Here is a 23,651-nt window from a genome sequence, read left to right on the forward strand (position 1 = left end):
ATAGACAGATATCCACATATGAGAATATACGGATGTTACATCGACATTGACGACAGACCCCAAAAAACGTATTTAGCTCCCACCATAAAAGAGGCCAAGAAACGCGCCCCCATAGAAAAGACTTTCATCTACCCCGTCGCTTATCGCTCCACCAAGTACGCCCATAATAGGTGGTTAAGAAAGCGTTCCCGCTCTCTTACAGAGTCACTGGGATAGGCTACCAGAAGAACTAAAGTGTCATATACTTTGCCTGGCAACCTGGCAACACATATTCGACCGCAGGAACAATGAACTATTGATCAAACTTCACGAAGAAATTGTACATTACGATATGTTGAAAATACGATGGGGGTACGGTCACATAGAATTAAGAACCAAAAAATGCGATTTCGACGCTTGTAATGAGATGTACGGGCGATTCAAGCCTGATCACATGACCATCCACGGTCATTATGTAGACATTCATAACAGCGAAAAGAAAGTCTTTTTAGGATATAATTTCAAAGACGCACTCTGTGATGTAAATTACAAAAGAGCGTATGCATTCTCAGATGATTAAAAAGCGATGTTCGTAACATTTGTCTCATTCATGTCTTCACAGAACAGACGGACCCACGACGAAGCCTTCCCCTTCGATGACGATGACGACTGGATCTTCGATCCGGCTCTCGACCGAGTGATGATCCAAACCGGAGGTGGTAGCAATACAAGACCCCTCCTAGAATTTGAATTAAGACCCGTAGGCGCTCGACGTAACTGGAGAAACGTCCTCAACAAACAACGATTCGAAGCCACACTCAGACAACACAGAGACGTGGCTCCCAGGGACAATCTAGGCCCAGAATTGACTCAGGCCCTTCAACGATCCATCGAGCAACAAATCGCTCAGGATCCTACCCTGACACCCAACTCCACGGTCCATTTCACCATGCAGTCCAGTGCTTTCACGCACGCCTTTCAATCCACCACCTTCACCGTGCGAGAATTCGAAGAAGGGAGTGAAAGACTAGACACTTACCTCCAGTCTCTCGCTGCCAAACTCAACTCCAACGAAGAATTCACCCCCGACGACACGTTTACCATGGAAACCACTTTCATACGCACCCCGGGTCGCGGGAGCGGTCACGGAAAACGATACAAACCGAGTTGTGCGGCCGTACGGGGAATCGTCAAACGGTCGCGCGTGACCATCAAAAACAAAGACAATCTATGCTGCGCTCGCGCCATCGTCACCATGAAAGCCCTGGTAGACGCGAACGGGAATCCGCGTAACCCTGATTACCACAACCTCAAACAGGGGCTGCCCGTCCAAGAGCGGTTGGCCAAAGAACTCCACCGTCTAGCCCACGTCCCCGAAGGACCTTGCGGCATTCCAGAACTGCAACAGTTTCAGGCCGCGTTACCTAGGTACCAACTCAAAATCCTTTCCATCGACCCACCCCACATGCTCATCTACGCGGGACCCGAACTCTCGGACAAGATCATTCGTCTCATCAAAGAAGACAGTCACTACGACGGATGTAACTCGTTCAGTGGGTTCCTCAACAAATCCTACTTCTGCGACGAATGCAATCGAGGCTACGATCACGACAACTTTCAACGTCATCCCTGCAACGGTAAATGGTGTCCTGCCTGCAAACGAAAGGACTGCCCCGATTTCATCGAAGCCAAACGACCCCTAGCACGAGGCAAGTTTCCTGCACCCACCTCGATCTGCCGATTGTGCCACAGAAAATTCTTCGGAGACCAATGCTACAACTACCACCTGCAACGCCGGAGCCTCAACATTCCATCCATCTGCGACACGTACAAAAAATGCCCAGACTGTTGCCATGTCTACGAACCTAAACACAGGCCTGGACGAGGAGGTGACCGCCGTACCCCCGATCACAAGTGCGGATGGGGCGAATGCCACATCTGCGAAAAGAAAGTCTTTCTGCAGACGCACCGATGTTACATCCAACGCATACCCGAAGACGAAGACGAACCCAAAAAGAAACGCGTGCCGCGCGACGAAGTCAAAGGTCGACCCTTCGAAGAACCCGAATCCGATGATCCAGACACACGCGTCTGGGTAGCCAGAGATCCGCCCCTTCAAGTGTACTGCGACTACGAAGCCATCACCGACGCCGAAGGGAATCAGACGCCCATTCTACTCTGCTTAGAAGACGATGAAGAGGATCAATTCTGCTCCTTCTACGGTCCCAACTGCACCTCCGACATGTTCGACCACCTCGAATCCCTCGCCGTCGACGCGGACGGAGACGATCGGGACGTCATCGTCCTCTTTCACAATCTCAAAGGCTACGACGGGATGTTCATCTTGCAACACTGTTACGCCACGCATCGAGAAGTCACAGACCAAATCACCGTAGGCACCAAGATACTGTCACTGAGATCCGACAGACTGACTTTCAAAGATTCCCTATGCTTTCTCCCGTTCCCGCTGGCCAACTTTCCCGCCACCTTCGGAATCCACGAACTATGCAAGGGATTCTTCCCGCACAAATTCAACACCCTAGAAAACCAAGAGTACGAAGGACCCATGCCACCACGAGACATGTACGATCCCGACGGCATGTCCGCCAAAAAGAAAGCCGAATTCGAACAGTGGTACCAAGAGAAAGTCAATGATAACTACCATTTCGTCTTACGGCAAGAAATGGAAGCCTACTGCGAGTCTGACGTCAAACTCCTCAAAGTAGGCTGTCAAAAGTTCCGACAAGAATTCAAACAAAAAGCCGACTTTGACCCCATGGAGAAATGCGTCACCATCGCCTCCGCCTGCAACCGATTCTGGCGCAAGAAACTCGTCCCGCCCAACACCATCGCCTCCAGACCACCTCGAGGATGGCACGGCGCCCGATCCAATCAGTCCGTCAAAGCCCTGAAATGGCTAGCCTGGCAAGAACACTTGTTACAACACCCCGACCAAGGCGATCGTATACGCACCGTAAGAAACGGAGGTGAAGTCCGAGTAGCCAATCAACTCGTGGACGGATACGATCCTACCACTCGAACCGTCTACGAATTCCACGGATGTCTATGGCACGGATGTCCGCGCTGTTTCCCTATCAAACGCGACCGATATCCCATCTGCCACACCGATCGCACTCTACACGAAGTCTACGAATCCACGCTCAAGAAACACGACCTTCTCAGTCGCCAAGGCTACCAGCTCTGCGTCAAGTGGGAATGCGACTGGGACCTGGAGGTCAAAACCGACCCTGATCTCCGAAAGTTCCTAGACACGTTCGAAATCGTCCACCCGCTCGAGCCACGAGAAGCCTTCTTCGGAGGGCGCACGAACGCTGTCAAACTGCATCACGTGACCGACGTGGCCCAAGGAGAAAAAACCAAGTACGTCGACGTGACGTCGCTCTACCCCTGGGCCAACAAGGAAGGCGAATACCCCATAGGACACCCGCAAGTCATCGTCAACCCCCAAGATCAAGACATACACCACTACTTCGGAATGGCCAAAGTGGACATACTGTCGCCTCACGAACTATACCACCCCGTTCTACCTTTCAGGCACGGAGGTAAACTCACCTTCCCCCTCTGCCGATCGTGCGTGGAACACGAAACGATCAAACCCCTCCTAGAGAAATCGCATCACTGCCCTCACACGGCTGAGCAACGTACGCTACGAGGGACCTGGTGCACACCCGAAATCCAGAAAGCCGTTGCCGCGGGATACACGCTCAACAAAATACACGAAGTCCACCATTTCCCGCCAGAACAACGCCGTAAAGGCCTGTTCGCCGATTACGTGAATACCTGGCTAAAAATCAAACAGGAATCCGCTGGCTACCCCAACTGGTGTAACACCCCCGAAGACAAGGCACGGTACGTGCAACAATACCAACAGAAAGAAGGCATCGCTCTCGATCCGACCATGATCCAGAAAAATCCAGGACGCAAAGCCACCGCCAAACTCATGCTCAACTCCTTCTGGGGCAAGTTCGGCGAAAACCTACACAAACCCACTACCCAAGTCGTCTACAACGCCACGCAACTCTTTGAACTCGTTTCCAATCCCTTCGATGACATACGACAAGTCAGAATCGCCAATGACGAAGCCCTAGAAGTCGTCCACGCCGAACTCAAAGACAATCAACCCGACAACGGACGAATCAACATCTTCGTCGCCCCTTTCACCACCTGCTGGGCTCGGCTCAAATTATACAGCTACCTGGAACAGTTAAAGCAACAAGTTCTCTACTTTGACACCGACTCCGTCATCTACTCGCACAAACCAGGTCAATACGATGTCCCGCTAGGCGATTACCTGGGCGAGATGACCAACGAACTCGACGACGGCGATTTCATCGTCGATTTCACTGCCGCTGGACCCAAAAATTACGGATACAGAACCCACCAAGGTAAAGTCTGCTGCAAAGTCAGAGGCTTCTCACTCAATGTACGAGGATCCAGGCAACTCAATTATGACGTCATGAGACAAAATCTACTCGACGAACTCACACAACCTCTCGAGGATGAACGACGCAACATCAATGTCGTCAACCCCAACTTCTTCTGGAGAAACCCAGCCACCAAACATCTCAGAGTCATCACACGAACCAAACGCTACGGACTCGTCTTCGACAAACGCGTCGTTGACACGAACACTTTCATGTCGTTTCCATACGGATACTCACCCATGTAATTTTTTACTTCCTGTAATCAATAAAAATCAATTTTTAAATTCACTTCCGGTCTATCTCCTTATTTGGGCATGCAAGAGCTGTGACGTCACGGGCGCCATGTTTTACCTACCTGGCGGCCATCTTGGATTTTCAATTTTAAGAGAATGTATGGGAAAAAATTGGTCACGTGGTACAATCCCTGCACGCTGATTGGCTACTGCCCCAAGGGGCGCTATTGACTACTATCATCAGACATGATTATTTGAATTTTTCCATTGCAAAACCAAAACAGAAAAAAAACAAACAAAGTAAAATAATTGACCTCTGTTTTTCGGGATTCTTGACAAGGTAAAAGATGATGATTTTTAAATCCAGTTAGTGATGATTTTTAAATCTTAAAAATCAGTTTCAATCTCGGAAGGAATCCCTACAACATGCAAACATGCAGAGAATAACTTCTCATTGTAAAGGTGAGAGGTGAAATACTCAGCAATACAGTAACAACAACAAAAAAAAAAAGAAAAAGAAAGAAAAAAACAAAGAAACTAAAATTACCCTGTAAATTACCTTCATCGGATCCTTGGATGATACCTGTTCCAAAATGACACCACATGTCGGCCTTTGGAAATTTTTCTGTGAGTTCTTTATGTTTTATTTTCCGAAGCGCTTCTAAAGCGTCATTCCTGATTTGTAATTCATGGCTTGAGTCATCGCTGGTGGTGTCAGATTCCTGACCAAAAACACATTGCGCATCACCTGGTTGTAGCACGTTGTAGTATTTAATTAAAATCCTAATCTTCATTAGAAGCTACGGAATATTAATGATTGACACTACTGTCTGTGTGAGTTATGTGCAACGACATTTTAGATCTTTTGGGATCTTTCGGCTCTTTGGAGATTAGTCTGGACGGATCTCATCTTTTAGGATCTTTTAGAGCTTTTGGGATCTTGCAACAGTACTTCAAACCATTGTTTTCAAACTGCCAAATTAAATCTTGAATGGACTCAAGACACTATCTACCACACAAGAAGTGTACAAGAGATTACAAGAGGTGTAATGGCAACAAGAACATTGCAGGCGCATTTTTGTTTTTTCAGGGCGACGCCCAATGCACACTAAAAAGAAAAATCAATCTTGATTCCAGGGCCGTCGCTAAATCCCAAAAGATCCTTCAACAAACAAAAGATATAACAGATTTCCAAAGTTGAAATTGATCCCAACAGATAAAAAGATCCCCAAAGATCCAAAAGATCTAAACGATCTCAAAAAATCCAAATGATCCAGAAATGAGGGGTCACATTGCATTGCCAGAGAAAGTGAAGCAATATTTTTTGCTCCCTCCTTACAAAACGTACAACGATCACTAGCCATAAAAACCTTGCTGGTGTAGAATACCTAAAGATATGATATATGCGTTCTGCCCTTTCCACTGTGTTCTGAATAGATCGCGGATTTAATGCAGCTTTCAGGACTTCAGAAAACAAAAAGGTTATGTAAAGCTTTGCTTCGAAGTCGAACTCGTTTTTCCCTAAAGGACTGGTAAACCTTCCGCCGATAAAATGACTGCAAAGCCATCGGTTAAAATAATCTTCAAATCACGCGTTCGCGCAAATAATTAACAATATTTCTCACCAGTGGCGTTGCTTCGCGGCCCGGTAAGTATCCACCACCAGCCACCAACACTGAGGTGAATAATTGTTTAAGTATATACCAAAACAGAAAGGTTAAATATCCCAAATATTTATTCAGAACACTGCAGGAAGTCCTCTGCCAATAAATTCGCACGCAAATTGCGAAGCAGTTCAAGAAAAGCCACCTGATTCACCCAGTCGACAAGAGATGAAATCAAACGTGTTTCGTGTGTTTAGTGAAATTACAAAGCGGTAAACAGTGGGGAAAAAAGTAGTTGATTCGTGGATTGATGGAAAAGATTAGTTCACTTCAGTCTTCACAACTTTTGCTGGAAGCTTCTGCCCTTAAGATGCACACTCTGATTCAGTTACCTAATTAATTGAGGTAAGCGACCTGTTTATTGTAGAAACTGCCGTCGCCTTTTCTAAAACTTTTGAAGGTACTTCTCAAGTTTCTTGAGAGTTGTTAAGTCTTCGTGATTTGAAGCTATGCTGTAAGACATTTTATTAATTTCACTGCGTTCATAAGAAGATCTTGAGTACACCCTCAGAAAGGGTTAAGAGACAGTTAAGGCCAGAATATGTAAGGAAGGATAGGAAAGTGAAGAGGAGGATAAAGGCAGATAAAAGAAAATGGATAGACAATATTACAAAAGGCAGAGAAGGCCGCAAGAAACCAGCACGTGAAGACGCTCACTAAGACACTATGCAATGACAGATCAAGGTAAAGCAGAGCAGTGTTAGACAAGAATGGAAACCTCCTAAGTGGAAAAGATGAAGTGCAGTCAAGATGGACAGAGCACTTTAAAGAAGTGCTTAATAGAGAAGAACCAGAAAATCCGGTAACTAATAAACAAGACTGTGGATTCGAGTTCAGTGAAGTAATTGAGGAGATTGCAGTCAACGAGCCAACGTTAGGTGAAGTTAAGGAAGCCATAAAGGTACTTAAAAATGGCAACGTAGAATTTTCAGCAGAGAAAATATATCAATTGATGATAGAAATATGGAACCATGAAAGGATCCTGACGTTTGGAAACAGGGACTTAATGTTAAACTGCCAAAAAGGAATGCAAGAACTCAAGAAGGATAACGTTGCTGTCTGTAGTAGGGAAAATACTGGGCAGGATTATTATAGATCGAAAAAGGAAGGGTGTTGACATACGATTAAGGAAGGAACAAGCCGGTTATAGGAAAGGCAGGGGAACAACAGACCAGGTTTTCACTTTACGAAATATCATTGAACAGGCAAACGAGTGGTAAGCTACCCTGTATTCGAGCTTTATAGATTTCGAAAAATCTTTCGATTCCATCCACAGAGAAAGTTTATGGGAGATTATGGGGAGCTATGAAATTCCGGAGAAAATAGTGAAAATGGTAAAAGTGTTTTATGGCTTGAAGTGTGCAGTGGTGGATGGAGGGGAGATAGGCGAATGAATTGACATAAAAACTGGCGTCAAGCAAGGATGCAATATGTGTGGATTCTTGTTCTTGATCATAATGGAGTGGGTAATGAGGAGAACAGTTGGAAATGGTGAGAACGGCATTAGATGGAGGGTTACATTGAAACTTGATGATTTGGACTTTGCAGATGATATAGCGCTAATTTCCTCTACCAAACAGCAGTTTCGGGATAAAACAACAAAGCTGGAAGAAGCCAGACAAGTGGGGCTCAAGGTCAGTACAGAAAAGGCGAAAGTAATGAGGATTAACGCAAGAAAGCAAGAAAAGATTGTAGACAATGAAATAGATATTGATGACCTTGATAAGTTCACATACTTGGGAGCGAAAGTGTGTAAGGAAGGAGGTGGTATGAAAGACCTGAAGAACAGTCAATCCAAAGCAAGAGGTGAATTCATTAGATTGAAGAACATGTGGCGTTCCAATAGCATCTCAAGGAAAACAAAGTTGAGACTACAAGAGAATATATGAATGATCATACATTTGAACTGCGGAGAAGGATATGAAGACATGATTGATCATCGCAGTTACAAACAACTTAAACAGTTGTGAAATTAAAGCCTAAAGAAAATTCCAGCCTGAACGGCATTCGAACCCATGACCTCAGCGATACCGGCGCAGTGTTCTACCGACCGAGCTATCAAGCCAACTGAGAGCTGGTCACATTGTGAGTTCGTAATGTACCCATCTACGGGTGTAAGAAGGGACAGCTGCTTTGTAGACTGCTAAAAATGTGTTCTTCTTTTTAGGCTTGAAGGCAAAAAAACATTTTGCTTACGACTCTCGCGAGCTTCGAGAATGCGTGAAAAACACTATCGTCTTTGAAATTTAGGGAGTTTATCTGCTTCTTACGAAAACGCTTTGGCTTTATCGTGAATGATCATCAATCTAAGATGATGTTTCTTTAGCAGGTCTTTTTTTTCGGCCATCTTTTGTGGAGAATTTATGATTGAAAACTGGATTTGCATGCTGTGTTTATGGCGATTTCTTCGTTTTGTTTCTTCAATTAATTCGGTTTGGTGAAATGCTTATTGGTGAGGTTAAAGGTTATGGTGTCGAGTGAATAATTAGTATTTTATAGGAGCCCCGCTTTTAGGACTGGCTAAATCTAATTACATAAAAATGTGTGCACGTGGAAAGTGCTCTTGAGTTAGGTGGCTCGGCGTCGAGGGTGACCGATCCGTGACGACTTTTCTCTATATCTCCCATCTTAATGTAAACATCTCAGGATGACCATAGGTGAAGAGTCATTTGCTTCTGAGGGTGGGATGAACTGGACGGCAACAATTTTTTTTCATGCACGTAATTCGTCGTATGTGACTCTTCTTCCAAGGAAAAGTCTGGTATTAAAATACCACGCGGGAGGACCCATTTTTGGCTCGGTAAGAAGGGGCAGCTCTTTTACTGGATGGCTTACCTCCCAAGGACAACTTTTTCCCATAAAAAAAAGCCCTAGAGTAAAGTAAAGGAAAGAAAATTCTGGTAAATACAAACCTGTACTTCATATCCTTCAGCTGGTTTCAGTCGATATTGTGCTTCCGATCCCGGAAGCCACATCCAAACTTGCTCCAGCTTCAGTTCAGAATTCTTTGTAAGGTTCCAGGCATCGATGAAACAACAGACTTTGTTAAATTTATTTTCTTCACCCCTAAGTCTTGCTCCAACCTGAAAAGAATATCGAGCATCTTTTGTTATTCCTGAATAAGCCAAAGACTTGGTTTGTGCTGGGATCGGTTTAGGTTGATCGATTCAGCTGCTGAATTTCGGTTTCTACGAGTCTTCCAAATTTTTCTGATTTTTGTCATTTAACTATTAAAGTGAATTTAAGTACATTATTAGTATTATTAAAGTAAATAACGTGTATCCAGTTGCCTGATTTCAGTAGGGCAGATTTTATTTGATGATTACTCAGTTGTTTTTGTTGTGTGCGTCAGCCATGACGTGCTGTGAAACTGATAAAGCCGAATTTACATTGAAATACATCCGTGCAAGTTCTCCCGTAAAACGACAAACTGCTTATATTTCGAGATGAGAGGCCGAGTACTGTTTGGTTATTTAAACGAAATTGTTAAATCAAGAAAAAATGTATGAAGAGAGAGAAAACTCCAATTATAAAAAGGTGAAGAGGAGTAGCTAATTATATGCCACTTCCCATGAGTACAAGCCCTCCATCCTGCCACCAACTGGATTTGTTTCCGTTAGCTCCATATTCAAAGCGCCCAACATCACTTGGCATCCTGTCTGGTTGCAATTCTCGACAGGTGCGCTAATTTAGCTGAGATATTTGTTTCGTAAACAAACACAAACCTCGTGTAGAGATAGTGCTTTTTACGGTCCGTCATGAAGACTGCACACCGGAGACAAAATACAGACTGAGGGTAAAATGTAAAGCGCAGACCAGGGCTGCATTGCTGGCGCTTACTGCAGCCGGCTACATACGTTTTAGATGTGTATCAAGTTAACATTTATATTATCGACAGCTGTCCGTAAAATGGTTAACACGGGCGTTTTTCAGGCTAACCGGAGTGAAAGTCTCTTGGCAGTCTCTTGCTCTCCAGTTAGCCTGAATATCACACTGGCTATTACTGGCTTGTTTACGGTTAGCTCGCGATAATGGAAATGGCAACACGATATACAATTAATTGTTTGTAGTCTGTAGTCTGCATTTACCCTGTCTACATTTACCCCGGTCTGCAGTCTGCAATCCGCAGTCCGCAATCCGCAGTCCGTAGTCTTCGTTTTACACTGACCGGCTTTTTTAGCCTTAAGCTCTCTTTTCATACGCGCATATTTTGTCATACACATCACATACATTTCAAATGTTTACGAATAGTTATATGGTCTGAGTATCATATTCAGTTGGTAATCCGGCAGCATCTTTCAGTTCTAGATTCAGAAACAAATTGACTGTAGTTATTGCCGGTCCGACACGACTACAAGACTCATTTTTTACGGTATTTTAGACGTTTGTATTCCTCTGATGAATCTGTCCTCTCCCTAGACAACTAGTAAGCCATGAAATGTGCCTAAATTAACGGAGTTTATATCCTCTCAGCCGCAATTCGTCTTGCAAAAAGTTTTCAGACTGCCTCGTATTAGTCCTAATTAAAGTTATTTCAAGTAGGACTACAAATATTCTACTGGTTTCTGTGTATCTTGCTCTTATTTTGGTCGACTGAACTCTTTATTTATACCTGACAATGTTAGCCAACGAGAGTCAAGTGGTTAAACGATCACAGAGCCGAGGGGTAAACTATTTAGAGCTCCCGGCTGATGGAACAAAAAAGCAAAAGCAATTTCAAACATAAACCTATAATGTGAAAAGTATGTGATTTGAAGTACCCAGTGCCTAGAAAGAGGTTCAAGGATAGCCCGCGTTTATAAGCAAAATTTGTCAGGTAAGGTCACCCTACTAGTTTTAAGGTAACCTGGTAAATAAAACATGCAAACGATAATAAATTTATTGCCAAAACTTATTTTCGCTTGAATTACGTTCACTTGAATTACGTAGTTTATCGGTTCCACTGAAATCATTTCAACTTTTAAGCTCACTTCAAATCCCTGACAGTAATTTTCCTTAGTTTGGGATGAATTTAAACACAAGCAAACAATTCTACAAAGGATTTTTTTTTAGCGACAGTAGCGACATATATATTTTCGAAAATGTTGTCGTAAAAAGCTGTCATTCGAATTTTTTTCTATCCAAAGCAAAACTGAAACAAATTGTTTATTAATACGATAATTCTTTTATTTGTTTTATCGGTATTTTTTTTATCATATTTTGTCTCTTGGAGCCCACATGATCAAAGGCCCTTTGGGCTGCCTCGTGTCATTAGTGCCGCCCTGTTGAATCGATAAAATAGACCAGTAATCGATAAAAATCAATTGAAATTAATAACTGAATTGTATCGGAAATTTATAAAGGGATACTCTGTGAGTATCGATTTATAAATTATTCTTATCGATTTTATTGAAGTTATCAACTTTATAAGTAGTTTTTTTTGAAAAACATTTCAGAATAAAAACTAGCGGTAAAAAACGACGTTTCGATCTCTCTGAGATCATTTTCAAGTTGAAGAAAAAAGGAATGAAATATACATATATAAGTACAAATTAGGGCGTGAGAATGTCAAACTATAAATTATGTAAATACAAACGCTAAAGTGTAAGTGTTAAAATAATAAAATACTATATAAAAAAAACCCTATATAAATAACTTTGCACGGATTGAATCTGACTATTTGATCAAGGTTGGCTTAAGCTCCTTTATAAAGAGCATTTCATAGATCAGGCAGTCGAATTTACTTTGGAAATTTCTCAAGATGTTAAAATCACGATATATGTCACTTGGGACTGTTCCATGCTGCTCTTTGATGTGATTCCCGATTGAAGACGATTCTTTGTGTTCCTCAACACGTTGATAGAGGTGTCGGCGCGTGTACCCGACATAGTTTGCGTCACACAAACCACATTTGTTGTAGTAAACAACGCGTTGCTGGTTAATGATAGGCGGCTTCTTTTCTTTTGGTTTGACCTCGTGTCCGATCTTGCGGTTTGTATACACGGGACGAATATCAATTCCAATTTTTCGGCCTAGTTCCCCAAGTTGCCTTCGCGCGGAATTGGCCGATCTCTGATCCTTGAAAGATAACACTATTCTGACAGGCGCTTCATTCACGTTACGTGCTCGAGTAGAAATTGGATCGCCAGAAACTTTCTTGGTGACAAAATTACCGATGGTCGATTGTATCAATTGCGCTGGGTACTGAAGTCGGGAGAACGTCTGTGTGAGACGATCACATTTCGGGTGGAACAGCGCAAAATGCCTCCAGTTTTTGTAGGGCAGTGAAACAGCAGAAAATGAACAGATTTACTAAGGTTGCCTTCTTTTAGGAGTCAGTAAAAAAATCTTTAAGGAATCAGTAAAAAGTGATCTTGTCAAAGATTATTTGTTACATGATCAGCTATATGTATTCACTGTTAAGATACAAACTCAACTGTAAACCGGAAGTGTTTTATGTAGACCGGAAGTAGTTGTAAACTCAACACCAGGTTGAGGCTAAGCATTGCACCATAACCAGTTGTTACACGAGTCCATGTTGTGATGTGGAAGTTTTCGTGTACGAATAAAACTTGAGTTCCAGTTGCTGTCTCTGATGTTTTAATCCACCGAAGAACTTGGCCACGCTCGCAACAGGCACGATGAGTCCATTACGGATTATGTCCTACGCGCCGAGACTGCAGCTGCATCGCTGAAATCCGCCGGAGAGCCAGTCAGTGATAGTCTTTTGGTAGCCATGGTGCTGAAAGGTCTTCCTGCGGAATACAAAACTTTTTCAGCCATTGTTTCGCAGCGCGACGAGAAGGACGACAAGATGAAGTTCCACGAGTTTAAGACCGCACTCAGGAGTTACGAGGAGACGGAGAAATCCTGCACTCCATCACAAACTGATGGAGACATCGTTCTGAACTGTAAACAGAAAACTCCTCCGGCAAAAAGTAGTTGATAACATGTTATTCCTGTGGTCAACCTGGACCTAAGTCGTCAGCATGTCGTTCCAAAGACAAGAAGGAGAAAGGACACCGATGGTGCAGCCACTACAAGTCGAAGACGCACAACACAGACGTATGTCCTAAGAAAGACTCTATTAATACTGTTAGTGACAGTCAGTGTGATGAGAAGGATGCTTCATTTGCATTCAAAGTAACTGTGGACAATTTTAATTCCACTAGAGAAACTCTTTATTAGTTGATACTGGAGCTACCGCTCACATTCTCAATGACAAATCCAAGTTTCTAAAATTCTGGCACCAAATTGTAGGGCACTGCAACATGAATGACGTGTTCAAACTAGAGGGTGTAGTCGAAGGGATGAAAATAACAACAAAAGGTAAGCCTGAATGTGACACTTGTGTGCAAGGAAAAATGTTACAACATCAAAACAGAAAGCCAGATCGTCGGGCTGCTCCCCTCCAGTTGGTCCATAGTGACCTAGCAGGCCCTATTACCCAAGAATCAAAGGGAGGTCACAAGTATGCAATGGTATTTGTTGATGACTATTCAGGTGCTTTGGGAGTATAATATTTCCTTAAGAACAATAGTGATGCCACTAGGGCAACTGAGTAGTTCTTAGCTGATACTTCACCCTATGGCAAAGTGAAACGATTACGATCTGATAATGGGGGTGAAGACATTAATGAAGAGTTCAGATCCCTCATGTTAAAAAATCAAATTAAACATGAGCAATCAGCCCCCTATTCACCCCATCAGAATGGAACAGCCGAGAGAGCCTGGAGGTCCCTCTTTGATATGGCTAGATGTTTGTTAATTGGAGCAGAGTTGCCTAAACAGTTGTGGACTTATGCAGTCCTTACGTCAGCACATATACGCAACAGATGCTACAGCCATAGAACAGGTAAAACTCCTTATGAGTGTTTGACAGGTATCAAACCCAATTTGTCCAACATGCATGTATTTGGTACAGCGTGTTATGCATATGTACAGAACAAAACAAATTGGATGCTCGAACTGAGAAAGGTATTTTTGTGGGCTATGACATGTCCAGCCCTCCATTTCTTGTGTATTACACACATCAAAATACTATCAAGAAAATCCCATGTGTCAAGTTCACTGAGAGGCTTGACCATGTTGATGAAAGTGTTGAACTGTTGCCTGATTCTGCTAAACCAGAACCTGAAAAGCCAATACATGAAAATGAGGTCGCCAATGTAAGGCGTTATCCTGTCAGAGATCGTGTCAGACCAAAATACCTTGATGATTAGGTAACTGGGAAGGATCTGGATGATGCAGTTGATGATGCTGCAAACTGTACAATTGATGTTTGCTTCAGAATAACCAATGATCCCTAGTCGTACCAAGATGCAATCTCATCCACAGATTCCAGTAACTGGAAGGATGCCATGGATGAAGAGTTTAATGCACTATGGGAGAATGAAATATTTGAGCTCACCTCGCTACCAGAAGGTCGAACCTCAGTGGAGGAAAGTGGGTCTATATAATAAAACCAGGTCCGAATGGGGAAGAAAAGTACAAGGCACGTTTTGTTGCCAAGGGTTACTCCCAAGTCCCCGGAGTAGATTATTACGAGACTTTTTGACCAACTGCCCGTATAACCTCAGTTCGCATGTTAATGCAGTTAGCTCTTTAAAAGGGTATGGTAGTACATCAGATGGACGTTAAAACAGCCTATTTGAATGCCCCCATCGACTGTGAGTTATACATGGAACAGCCCGAAGGTTACGACAGAAAAGGTCCCAATGGGGAGAAACTTGTGTGTAAATTGAGAAGGTCATTGTATGGTCTAAAGCAAAGTGGTCGTAACTGGAACAACATGTTACATGGGCATTTTGCTCAGGATGGTTTTGTGCAATCTCTAGCTGATCCATGCGTGTATTTCAAGACCACTGAAGGTGGTCATGTTTTTGCAATTGCGTGGGTTGATGACATTATTATTGCAGGTAGCAACACAGATGTACTGAAAGAGGCTAAAGAGTCCTGATAGTGAGATTCAAAATGAAAGACCTAGGGGTGCTTTCCTGGTTTTTGGGTATTCAGTTCAAGTGCAAAGGTGATTGTCTTGAAATGAGCCAAAATCAGTATGTGGAGAAAATTTTGTCAAAATTCAGAATGTCAGATTGTAAGCCAAAAGCAGTCACATGTGAACCAGGTAAAAACAAAGCCAGTGAAACTTATGAAAGTGATCATGAAAACAAATTTGTATCGTGAAATTGTTGGAAGTTTAATCTATCTCATGACTTGCACTAGACCTGATTTGTGTTATGCTGTAACATATTTATCCCAGCATTTGTCAAAACGAAAGAAGTCACATTTTGGGATGGCTAAGCAAGTGCTAAGGTATTTAAAGGGAACTCCAAACAGGTGCTTGAAGTTTGTTAAGACAAGTCAACCAAAACTAGTGGGATACAGTGATTCAGACTGGGCTATGTCTAATGATAGGCGCAGTATTAGTGGTTATGCATTCAAGTTATGTAATGAAAGTTCACTGATCTCATGGACAAGTACAAAGCAAACAATTGTAGCATTGTCCACATGAAGCTGAGTATGTGGCATTAGCCACGGCTACTCAAGAAGCTAAGTTTCTTAGACAACTTTCGAGTGACCTAATGTGTCTCCCTTGTAAGAGTGTTTGTATGTACATAGATAACCAGGGAGAAATTGCATTAGCTAATAATCCTATACATCACCAAAGATCAAAACACAGTGATGTGAAATATCACTATGTAAGACTCGAAATCCAGAATGGAGTTCTTGAGTTGGCCTACATACCAACAGACAATAATGTTGCAGATGTATTCACCAAGCCTGTAGCCAGAGTTAAACTTGATAGATTAGTAGGTTAACTTGATGTAGTAAACCCCGAGTTGTGTTTGAGTGGGGATGTTAAGAAACTCAACTGTAAACTCAAACTGCACTTTCTTCTATACCACGATTTAACTCGCGATTTATGAAAGACTCACTTAGATATAAGGGATCTGTCCTTTGGAACATAGTTTTATACCACGAACAACATAAAAGTTTTTCAACCTTTTTCGACCTTAGAAAGCAGGTTGTAAATAGAGCCTATTTTAAAGATTTTAACTTTAACGCCCTGTCGGCTTCGACAACCCGCCACAGACAAAGTGACTTTATATACAATTAGTTTTAGTTAGTTTATTGTAATCATATAGGAGATTAACTTAGTAATAGTTCTAGTTAGCAATTAATTAAATAATTAATTTTATTGTAAATCTAGGAATTGTAATCTAAACATTTTAATCGTAATTTTAAATTTTTAGCAAAGTTAAATTTAAATACACGACCCCACAAGCTTTTAGCTTTAATTATTATCGTGTTTAAATAAAGTTTATCTATCTATCTATCTACTGCAAACTCAACTGTAAACCGGAAGTGTTTTATATAGACCAGAAGTAGTTGTAAACTCAACACCAGGTTGAGGTTATGCATTGCACCATAACCAGTTGTTACACGAGTCCATGTTGTGATGTAGAAGTTTTCGTCGTGTACGAATAAAACTTGAGTTGCAGTTGCTGTCTCTGATGTTTTAATCCACCGAATAACGTGGCCACGCTCGCAACATTCACATTATTTTAGATTGCAATTGGATCATTTTCCTAATGATCTGGTAAATTAGTCTTACGTTAAATTGTGTCACCTTTCTAAGCCATATAATACGTTCTTTTATAGTTCATATAATATGTAGAGAATCTATCATTATTAGTTATCATAGCTATAGCATTGTGTGCTTCTCTTATATTAATATTTTATACTCATATATAAATTTAATTATTTCAGACTTCCCTAATAGCGTTTTTTCTCTCTTTTTTTCTCTTTCTTTTTATGTGTGAATTTGTGCTATCTTACTGACCTGTAATTTATTTTCATTTAACGCTGATGTCAACTGGCGGCCTAGCTCCGCTAGCCCCTATGGTTATTCCTGCTAGCCAGTACTCTAATGTTATTATCTATACTGTCTGTAATTAGTTATAAGGCAAGAGAGAGTGCAAATGAAGGAATGTTGTGGACTTACGAGGCGCAGTCAAGTGATGACGCGTATCGTTGTCGATAAGAGTACAGACCACGCTAAACCACTTTTTGGAGTTGTTCTTTTTTTTTTACCGTAATATCAATGTCAAAGAAAATTTTTTTTTTCAGAGTGCGAGCTGAAATAGGCATTGCGTGACACATTGACGCGAGCAGCGTTGTCTAGACTCTTATCGACAACGGCAAATTAGCCAATCAGCGAGATTAGTAGCAATTGTGGTAAAAAAAAAATCGATATTTCAACGACCAATATCGATTTTTTTCAGGATATGCCAATTTGTCACTCACTCAGCTGAAAACAAATCGATATGGCAACGACCAATATCAATTTTCCGACGTATCGACTGCCATGACGTAATACGTTGAAATATTCTTTGACTTTCCTTCGTTCCGACGGGATTGGCACTCGTTGCACGAGTCATTGCTCAGTAGTGTAAAGCTGTTTGGAAGACTACATGTGCGATCATAGTTAACTATGGTGTGACTATGTGTGTAAAGAATGAATGTGAAGATTCTTCGACTCATCGAGACATTTGCTTGTCGATCCGCCAAGCTCACAAGGGGTTAATAAATTCCAGCTGGCTGGCAGTGCCACAACTTATCAATCCATAATATCCGTAACCATTGATTTAGCATTGACAGCTAAATCAATGGTTTCAGTGAAAGGAATATTAATTTTGTAAAAAGACAAGTAACATCATATGAGACCAAAAACATTTCACTGAAATCTAAATCTTGAATTTCCCTAACAAAAGAGAAAGTATCTGTAGCACAAAACTCTGACGAGATCTGAGGCTCAAGTAAACGACAAAGATACTTTGCTTAGTTGTAGTTATAAGTGCCTATGGAGGAGACAATAGGTCTAAAAGGAGGAACAGTTAATCTATAGCTAGAATACTTGAATTTATGTAATTTAGGTAAACCATATAACCTAGCTGGTTGAGAACTTTGTAACTGACTTTTCCTCGGCAATGTTAAATCAGATTGCAATTTCTTAAATTAAGAGTCAGGTCACTCTACAAATCACCCATTACATTATTGTTGACTACCTTATCAAGCACTACAACGCCATTACCTTTATCAGTCTTAGAACAATGATGTCTTTGTTCTTTATGAGTTTCTTCAGTATTTTAAGTTTCTTAACGTCATTTAGCGAAGGCTAGCGTGAACAGAGTTGACATAAGTGGTTGCCAAATGCTGGATTTCACTTCTTACTTCATTGGCTTTGCTCCGTTGGCGGCATTACGAATGCAATATGACCCATGGCGTATAGAGTGTGTTCAGGTGACGTCATCAAATTCTCAAATCGAAAACTAAAGAGCCTCTAAGGGTCAGTTTATCCTCATCAGGCATAAGAGGTACTGAATTTATATCTGCTTACAACTTTCCAGCTAAATAGCGTCCTTCGTTTGGAAACCAGCGCATTTTGAATTTCGGAGTTATGGCGGTGCGTGAGATAAAGCTAACATCGCGTTTGTCGAAAAATATACACTTATCTCGTGATTTTTAGCCATTTTAGGAGTTAAAGTATTAGGAAAAGTGCTTGTGTAACTGTTTTTTGGTTCGGTTCAGATAATCAGTAGTCTAGATAACCAAAGTAAGTTCCAGATGTTGACGCTATTCTCCGGCCGCCATATTGAAGTAGCAAGGAGGTCCTCCAACATGACGGCTCCATACTAGGCTCTATAATTTTGCGCGGAACATTTCGACGAATAACTCAACTTTGGGACAACGCACATACCTTAAACTTGGAGAACTGTCCTCTTTATTTGTCGTCTATAATATGAAAATTTCTTGACATTATCCTCTGAATGGTTTTTGATTTTATTTTTTATTGCGTGACAATGAACACACTCTATATACACAGTGTGATATTATTGATCATAGACCTAACAAATAATTTTTGTGAGTTACACCTGTTCGCTTATTCGCTGAAAATGGGCTTTAGAGGCTGCTTTTTAATCACTCATTGTCATCTTTAGATTTTTCTGGGTGACTGAAACCCGTCACTTCAATGTTTTAAGCCTGTTATTTGTTGTCGCACTTAATTTAAACGCAAAAGAGTTGTCTGAACTGAGGGCTCGGACATTAACAAAATAAAGTTCTAAAAACAGTCTGTCACAAATAGCTACAAATGCTTGAGTCTCCAAGGTCTGCATCTCAGTTCCCGTAACACAAAAATGGTGTCTTGAATTTGTACAGCGTGGTTTAAACTCGTATTTCCAAATCAATAGCACCAAATTTAACGTCGGTTTTGTACCTGTCTTTCGAAGCCAAAATTGATTAACCCGCCATTTGCCTGAACCATATCTATCTACCTATCTATTTTCACAGGAATCTTACATTACGAGCGCAAAGAATGGTTACACAGGAATGTCTGATTCACCCTATTTCCGAGTGTCTACCTGACTTTAGTCGAGTTGTCCGTAGCGGAGGGGTTACAAGGCAGGTAGGATTACCCAGGGCAATCCTGCCTGCCTTGTAAACGTGTCCATGATAAAAAAAATAAATAAATAAATAAAATAATGAAAAAAAAATTAAGAATGAAAAACTGTGGGAGTGCTACTGGTAACCCTATTAAACAGAAAGGTTAGTGGTTACCATACCTAATTAGATTGATTCCTCCTTTCCGTACTGCACTTAAAGACGTTCGCGCTAATTGTTTCTGCGCATCCTCACTGCGCAGGCAAATTCACACGCCACGTCATGCATCGAGCGCGCACTAAGTAATACTAAAATGAACAATGTTAGGACAGACGGCCATTGCTAAAGCTTTGCCTGGGTTTAACGATCTTTTACGTTCGGTGACCCCTATTTTTCTTTTGATGGATCATTTTCTCTACCGATTTTCTACGTTTAGCGAAAAAATGATGAAAATCTCTCGACTAGATGTTTGAATTGTTTTGCAAAATACATCATCGAATTCCGCTCTTTTTGGCTCTTCGTTTATCTGTGCGGCGGTTTCAAATGCCTCTTGAAAGGTTAAGTTTTGTGAAAACGTTGGTAACATTTGGAATAATTTAAGCAACAGACCCACTTCTACAAAATATGGCTGAGATCGTTAGCCTCCGTTGATTCACCCTCGATATGTTTAACTATAAACCCGTGTAGACCATGCTGAAGTACATGCGCCAATTTTTCGAAATCAGAGTAGTTTTCCACATGCTTTATCTCTGATACGAAGTCGGTCACCCCCAATTTTGTTTGCATTTCTGACACAAGTAACTCATTATCTGCCTGCAGTAAGAATTAAAAAATTAGAAAATTTTTGCGCGAACGTCCTTAAGTCTTATGTCCGCCTTACCACTCATTTTACTTCTACTTTTTGTAAGGTGATAAACGCTGCTCAATCCTTTCGGGCAATGGCAAAGGAAAAAAAACCGAGTGTCGTCTCGCTTCTTTGGGATTTCAAATACGTATTTATACATTGAATATACACGAAATGTTACTCACGATTGATTTTCCGATGTGAAGTTTGACCTGCTGTCTTTGTTGCTTGTTTCCACTGACTATATTCACCTCGCCGTTTTTACGGATCACTTTTGCACCTGTCTTAGTGCTAATATTCCGGAGATTATCTCCTCCTGTACCTATCACTAAACCTTTGTACTCAGTTGGAATCTCCACTAATTCACCGGGGGAAAGTGTTGTAGTTCTCCATCTCTGAATTTCTTGCTATAGAAGAGAAAAAAAACGAACTTTCAAATCTATCTTTTAGCAAAACGAGTGCACATTGGCGCTATCTTCTTCAATGTTGACAATGTTGTTTACACCTTCACTGAGGAGCAAACAGGGCTAAAACTATGTGTATATAATGTTGGGCAATTTGAAACCATGGTGAGCCGGGGGTGGGGGATCGGGGAAACGTTAAATGGTACAGTCGGCGAAAACTGCGTGGATGTGGACATGTTGGTTCTTGTAAGATTGTGGCAAAGTCTTTTGGTAGTTCGTCTTTTGGCTTGTACAGTTAAGAACTTCGTTTCAGAAATGTGTCAAAAAAGACAGTAATGGTCGATTCTTTAAAAGGAGGTAAGGAAAAAAGTCTGCATACGAGCCAAGTAGCCCATCAGACGGGAGCTTATCCCGGTTTTTGTAGCATGAAGCGACTAGGAGTATTTCTACTCTCCCCTGGATGAGATTCAGTCCATGGGTGGAGAGAAGCACTGTGAGAGTAAAGTGTTGCTCAAGAACACAACGCAATGTCCCCCGACCAGGGCTCGAACCCTTACCGCTCAATCTGGAGACGAGCGCACTAACTATGAGGTCACCACGCCTGTCGGGAATCATGCTAGTCAGTTGTGCTCATCAAAACGAATATCCAGTCCAGGATGATAAATACAACTACCAGGATTCCCTACCGGTGCATCAATAGAGGAAACTGGCTATTAGAGGTCATGATTGATTCATTTCATGTCGGGTTTATTTACAATTTCCTTTCCAGACAACTTACCACTTTTTCTAAAATAAGACTCTTAGCACATGCTCGCTGGTCTGCATTACCGCTGACTGTAAAGCCTTCGTCTTTCTTCTCCGAACTGATCCTTTCTCCTGATTTCTTCATTATTCCTTTTATGAAAATCCCGCTCTTTCCAATCACATGACCTTTCAACTCGCTCAAAACCTCGACAAATTCACTCTCCATTGGCTCCGTACGATAATGATCTTGCTATCAGGGCATCATTTTTCGAACTCAAACATTCACTGCTAATCAATCCAGTATAATATGCTGCTTTTTTGCTCCCGAATGGGAAGTTGAGAAATTAGGAAGAAAGAAGGTCGAGCTCACTGGCAGGTATTTATCAATTAGTCTAACCAGTTCATTGACTGAGAAAATTTTTTAAGTAGCTCTTCGTTTTACAATGAGTGCTGTTGACGTCTGAGATCTTCTGGGCTTTAAAAAGGTCTGTTTTGCGTCTTCATCCGATGTGTTGATTGCTTGGGCTGAACTTAAATTTGCCAAAGTTTCTTCGTTTTATTTACCTTTCTTGACATCAAGTGTGTTGCCTATTCCATTTAGCACAGAAATTACCCAAAGTTTTGTTTGTAACCTCACAGGAAATACGGCAACCTTGTAACCTTCTCACAGCATAATTATGCTCACAGAAAATACGGTCTGGATGCTGGTCTACATGGAAGAATCTACACCTATCCAATGCTAATCATATCAGTAAATTTGGTAGTTTCCAGTCCGCAAAGATACCGCCATGCAGTAAACACTAAGCACTTAATGACTGGCCCCAAGGGAAACAGTCATTAAGTGTTTTGTTATAACTCCCGACTCACAAATAGAAAAAAAAAATGATTAGCTTGACGCCCTTACATATGGTGGCTGAGCCCGCAGAACGAGTGGCAGTCATAACCGAGCTGTCCTACCGAAACGACAAGATAATCATGAGTCTTTGCAGCTAACAAAAAACAAAGACAATACTAAAGTCGCTTTGCCTTCTTCTAATGCAACTCGAGAATTCTAGGTTTGATTTGACGAGAAACAGCATATTTTGTTGTGAATAACACGACTAGTTCCCAACCGGCGACAGCGATCGAAGAGCGAGTTGCCGATCGCGGCCGACCCATTTGTGGCGCCAAATTAAAAGCTTGGAGACACAAAGCGTTCAAATTTTACTTTTCGTTAATCTGATATGTTTTGGCAATTATACGTCCCTTTTCTTAAATATAGTGAAGGTCGTCTCTAGTGAGAAACGTAGCTCGACTTCAATGGCTTGCTCATTAGCATGCAATTGACGTCTGACATAACGTGAGAGTCGAAAGTTCAAGTTGTTGTTTCCCTAGGGGGTTAGTGAGTTTTGTTCGCCCTAGGGAGTTAGTGAGTTTTGGCCCATGACACGTGACACGTTCTCATCCAATCGGAAAACGTATTTGAGTTGGGATGTATAACAAATAATTTTCATGGAATGCATAAATATAAAAGGCGACATTTTTGTACCGTTATTTTTTATTGACCTTGTCGGTTGAAATGTTAGACTGTAAAATGTTTAAGCAAGCAACCGTAGACTGAAAGGAATGGCTTTTTTAGTATGTAAGGGATGGCAAGATGAATAGAGTAGATGTTGGTGTTTGTCTGTAGGTTTGGTGTAGAGGTCAGTAGATATACTACCGTCGTTAGTCAGACACTAACGTCAAGGAGAGTATGTTAGTAGAAGAGTGTGAACTAGTGAATTTAATGGTGGAGTGAATGTTAAGACAATCGATGAAAATTTTTAGGTTATCCAGACCTTCGGTCCAGGGGCCTGTTTCTCGAGGGTCCCGAAAAGTTTTCGCACCGGAAAACCGTAGCAAAATCTCAAACCATTTGATTACAGAACTGTTTTA

The 23,651-nt window shown here is 41.6% G+C and overlaps 1 protein-coding gene and 1 pseudogene across 1 annotated transcript; both read right to left on the bottom strand.

Annotated features, from left to right (window-relative positions):
- Positions 1-3,976: 3,976 nt before the first annotated feature.
- On the bottom strand, positions 3,977-21,967 carry LOC145469205 (uncharacterized). Its single transcript, XM_081452899.1, has 5 exons — positions 21,772-21,967; positions 20,775-20,996; positions 9,234-9,404; positions 5,092-5,379; positions 3,977-4,084 (listed from the first exon to the last, which is right to left on the bottom strand). Exons 1-5 carry the CDS (start codon positions 21,961-21,963, stop codon positions 3,977-3,979), a joined length of 981 nt encoding a protein of 326 aa, XP_081309025.1. The 5' UTR covers positions 21,964-21,967.
- On the bottom strand, positions 11,725-12,600 carry LOC145470381 (uncharacterized; annotated as a pseudogene).
- Positions 21,968-23,651: the final 1,684 nt, after the last annotated feature.

This window comes from Orbicella franksi, chromosome 15 (genome assembly GCF_964199315.1).
Source record: "Orbicella franksi chromosome 15, jaOrbFran1.1, whole genome shotgun sequence".
NCBI classification, from domain to species: domain Eukaryota; kingdom Metazoa; phylum Cnidaria; class Anthozoa; order Scleractinia; family Merulinidae; genus Orbicella; species Orbicella franksi.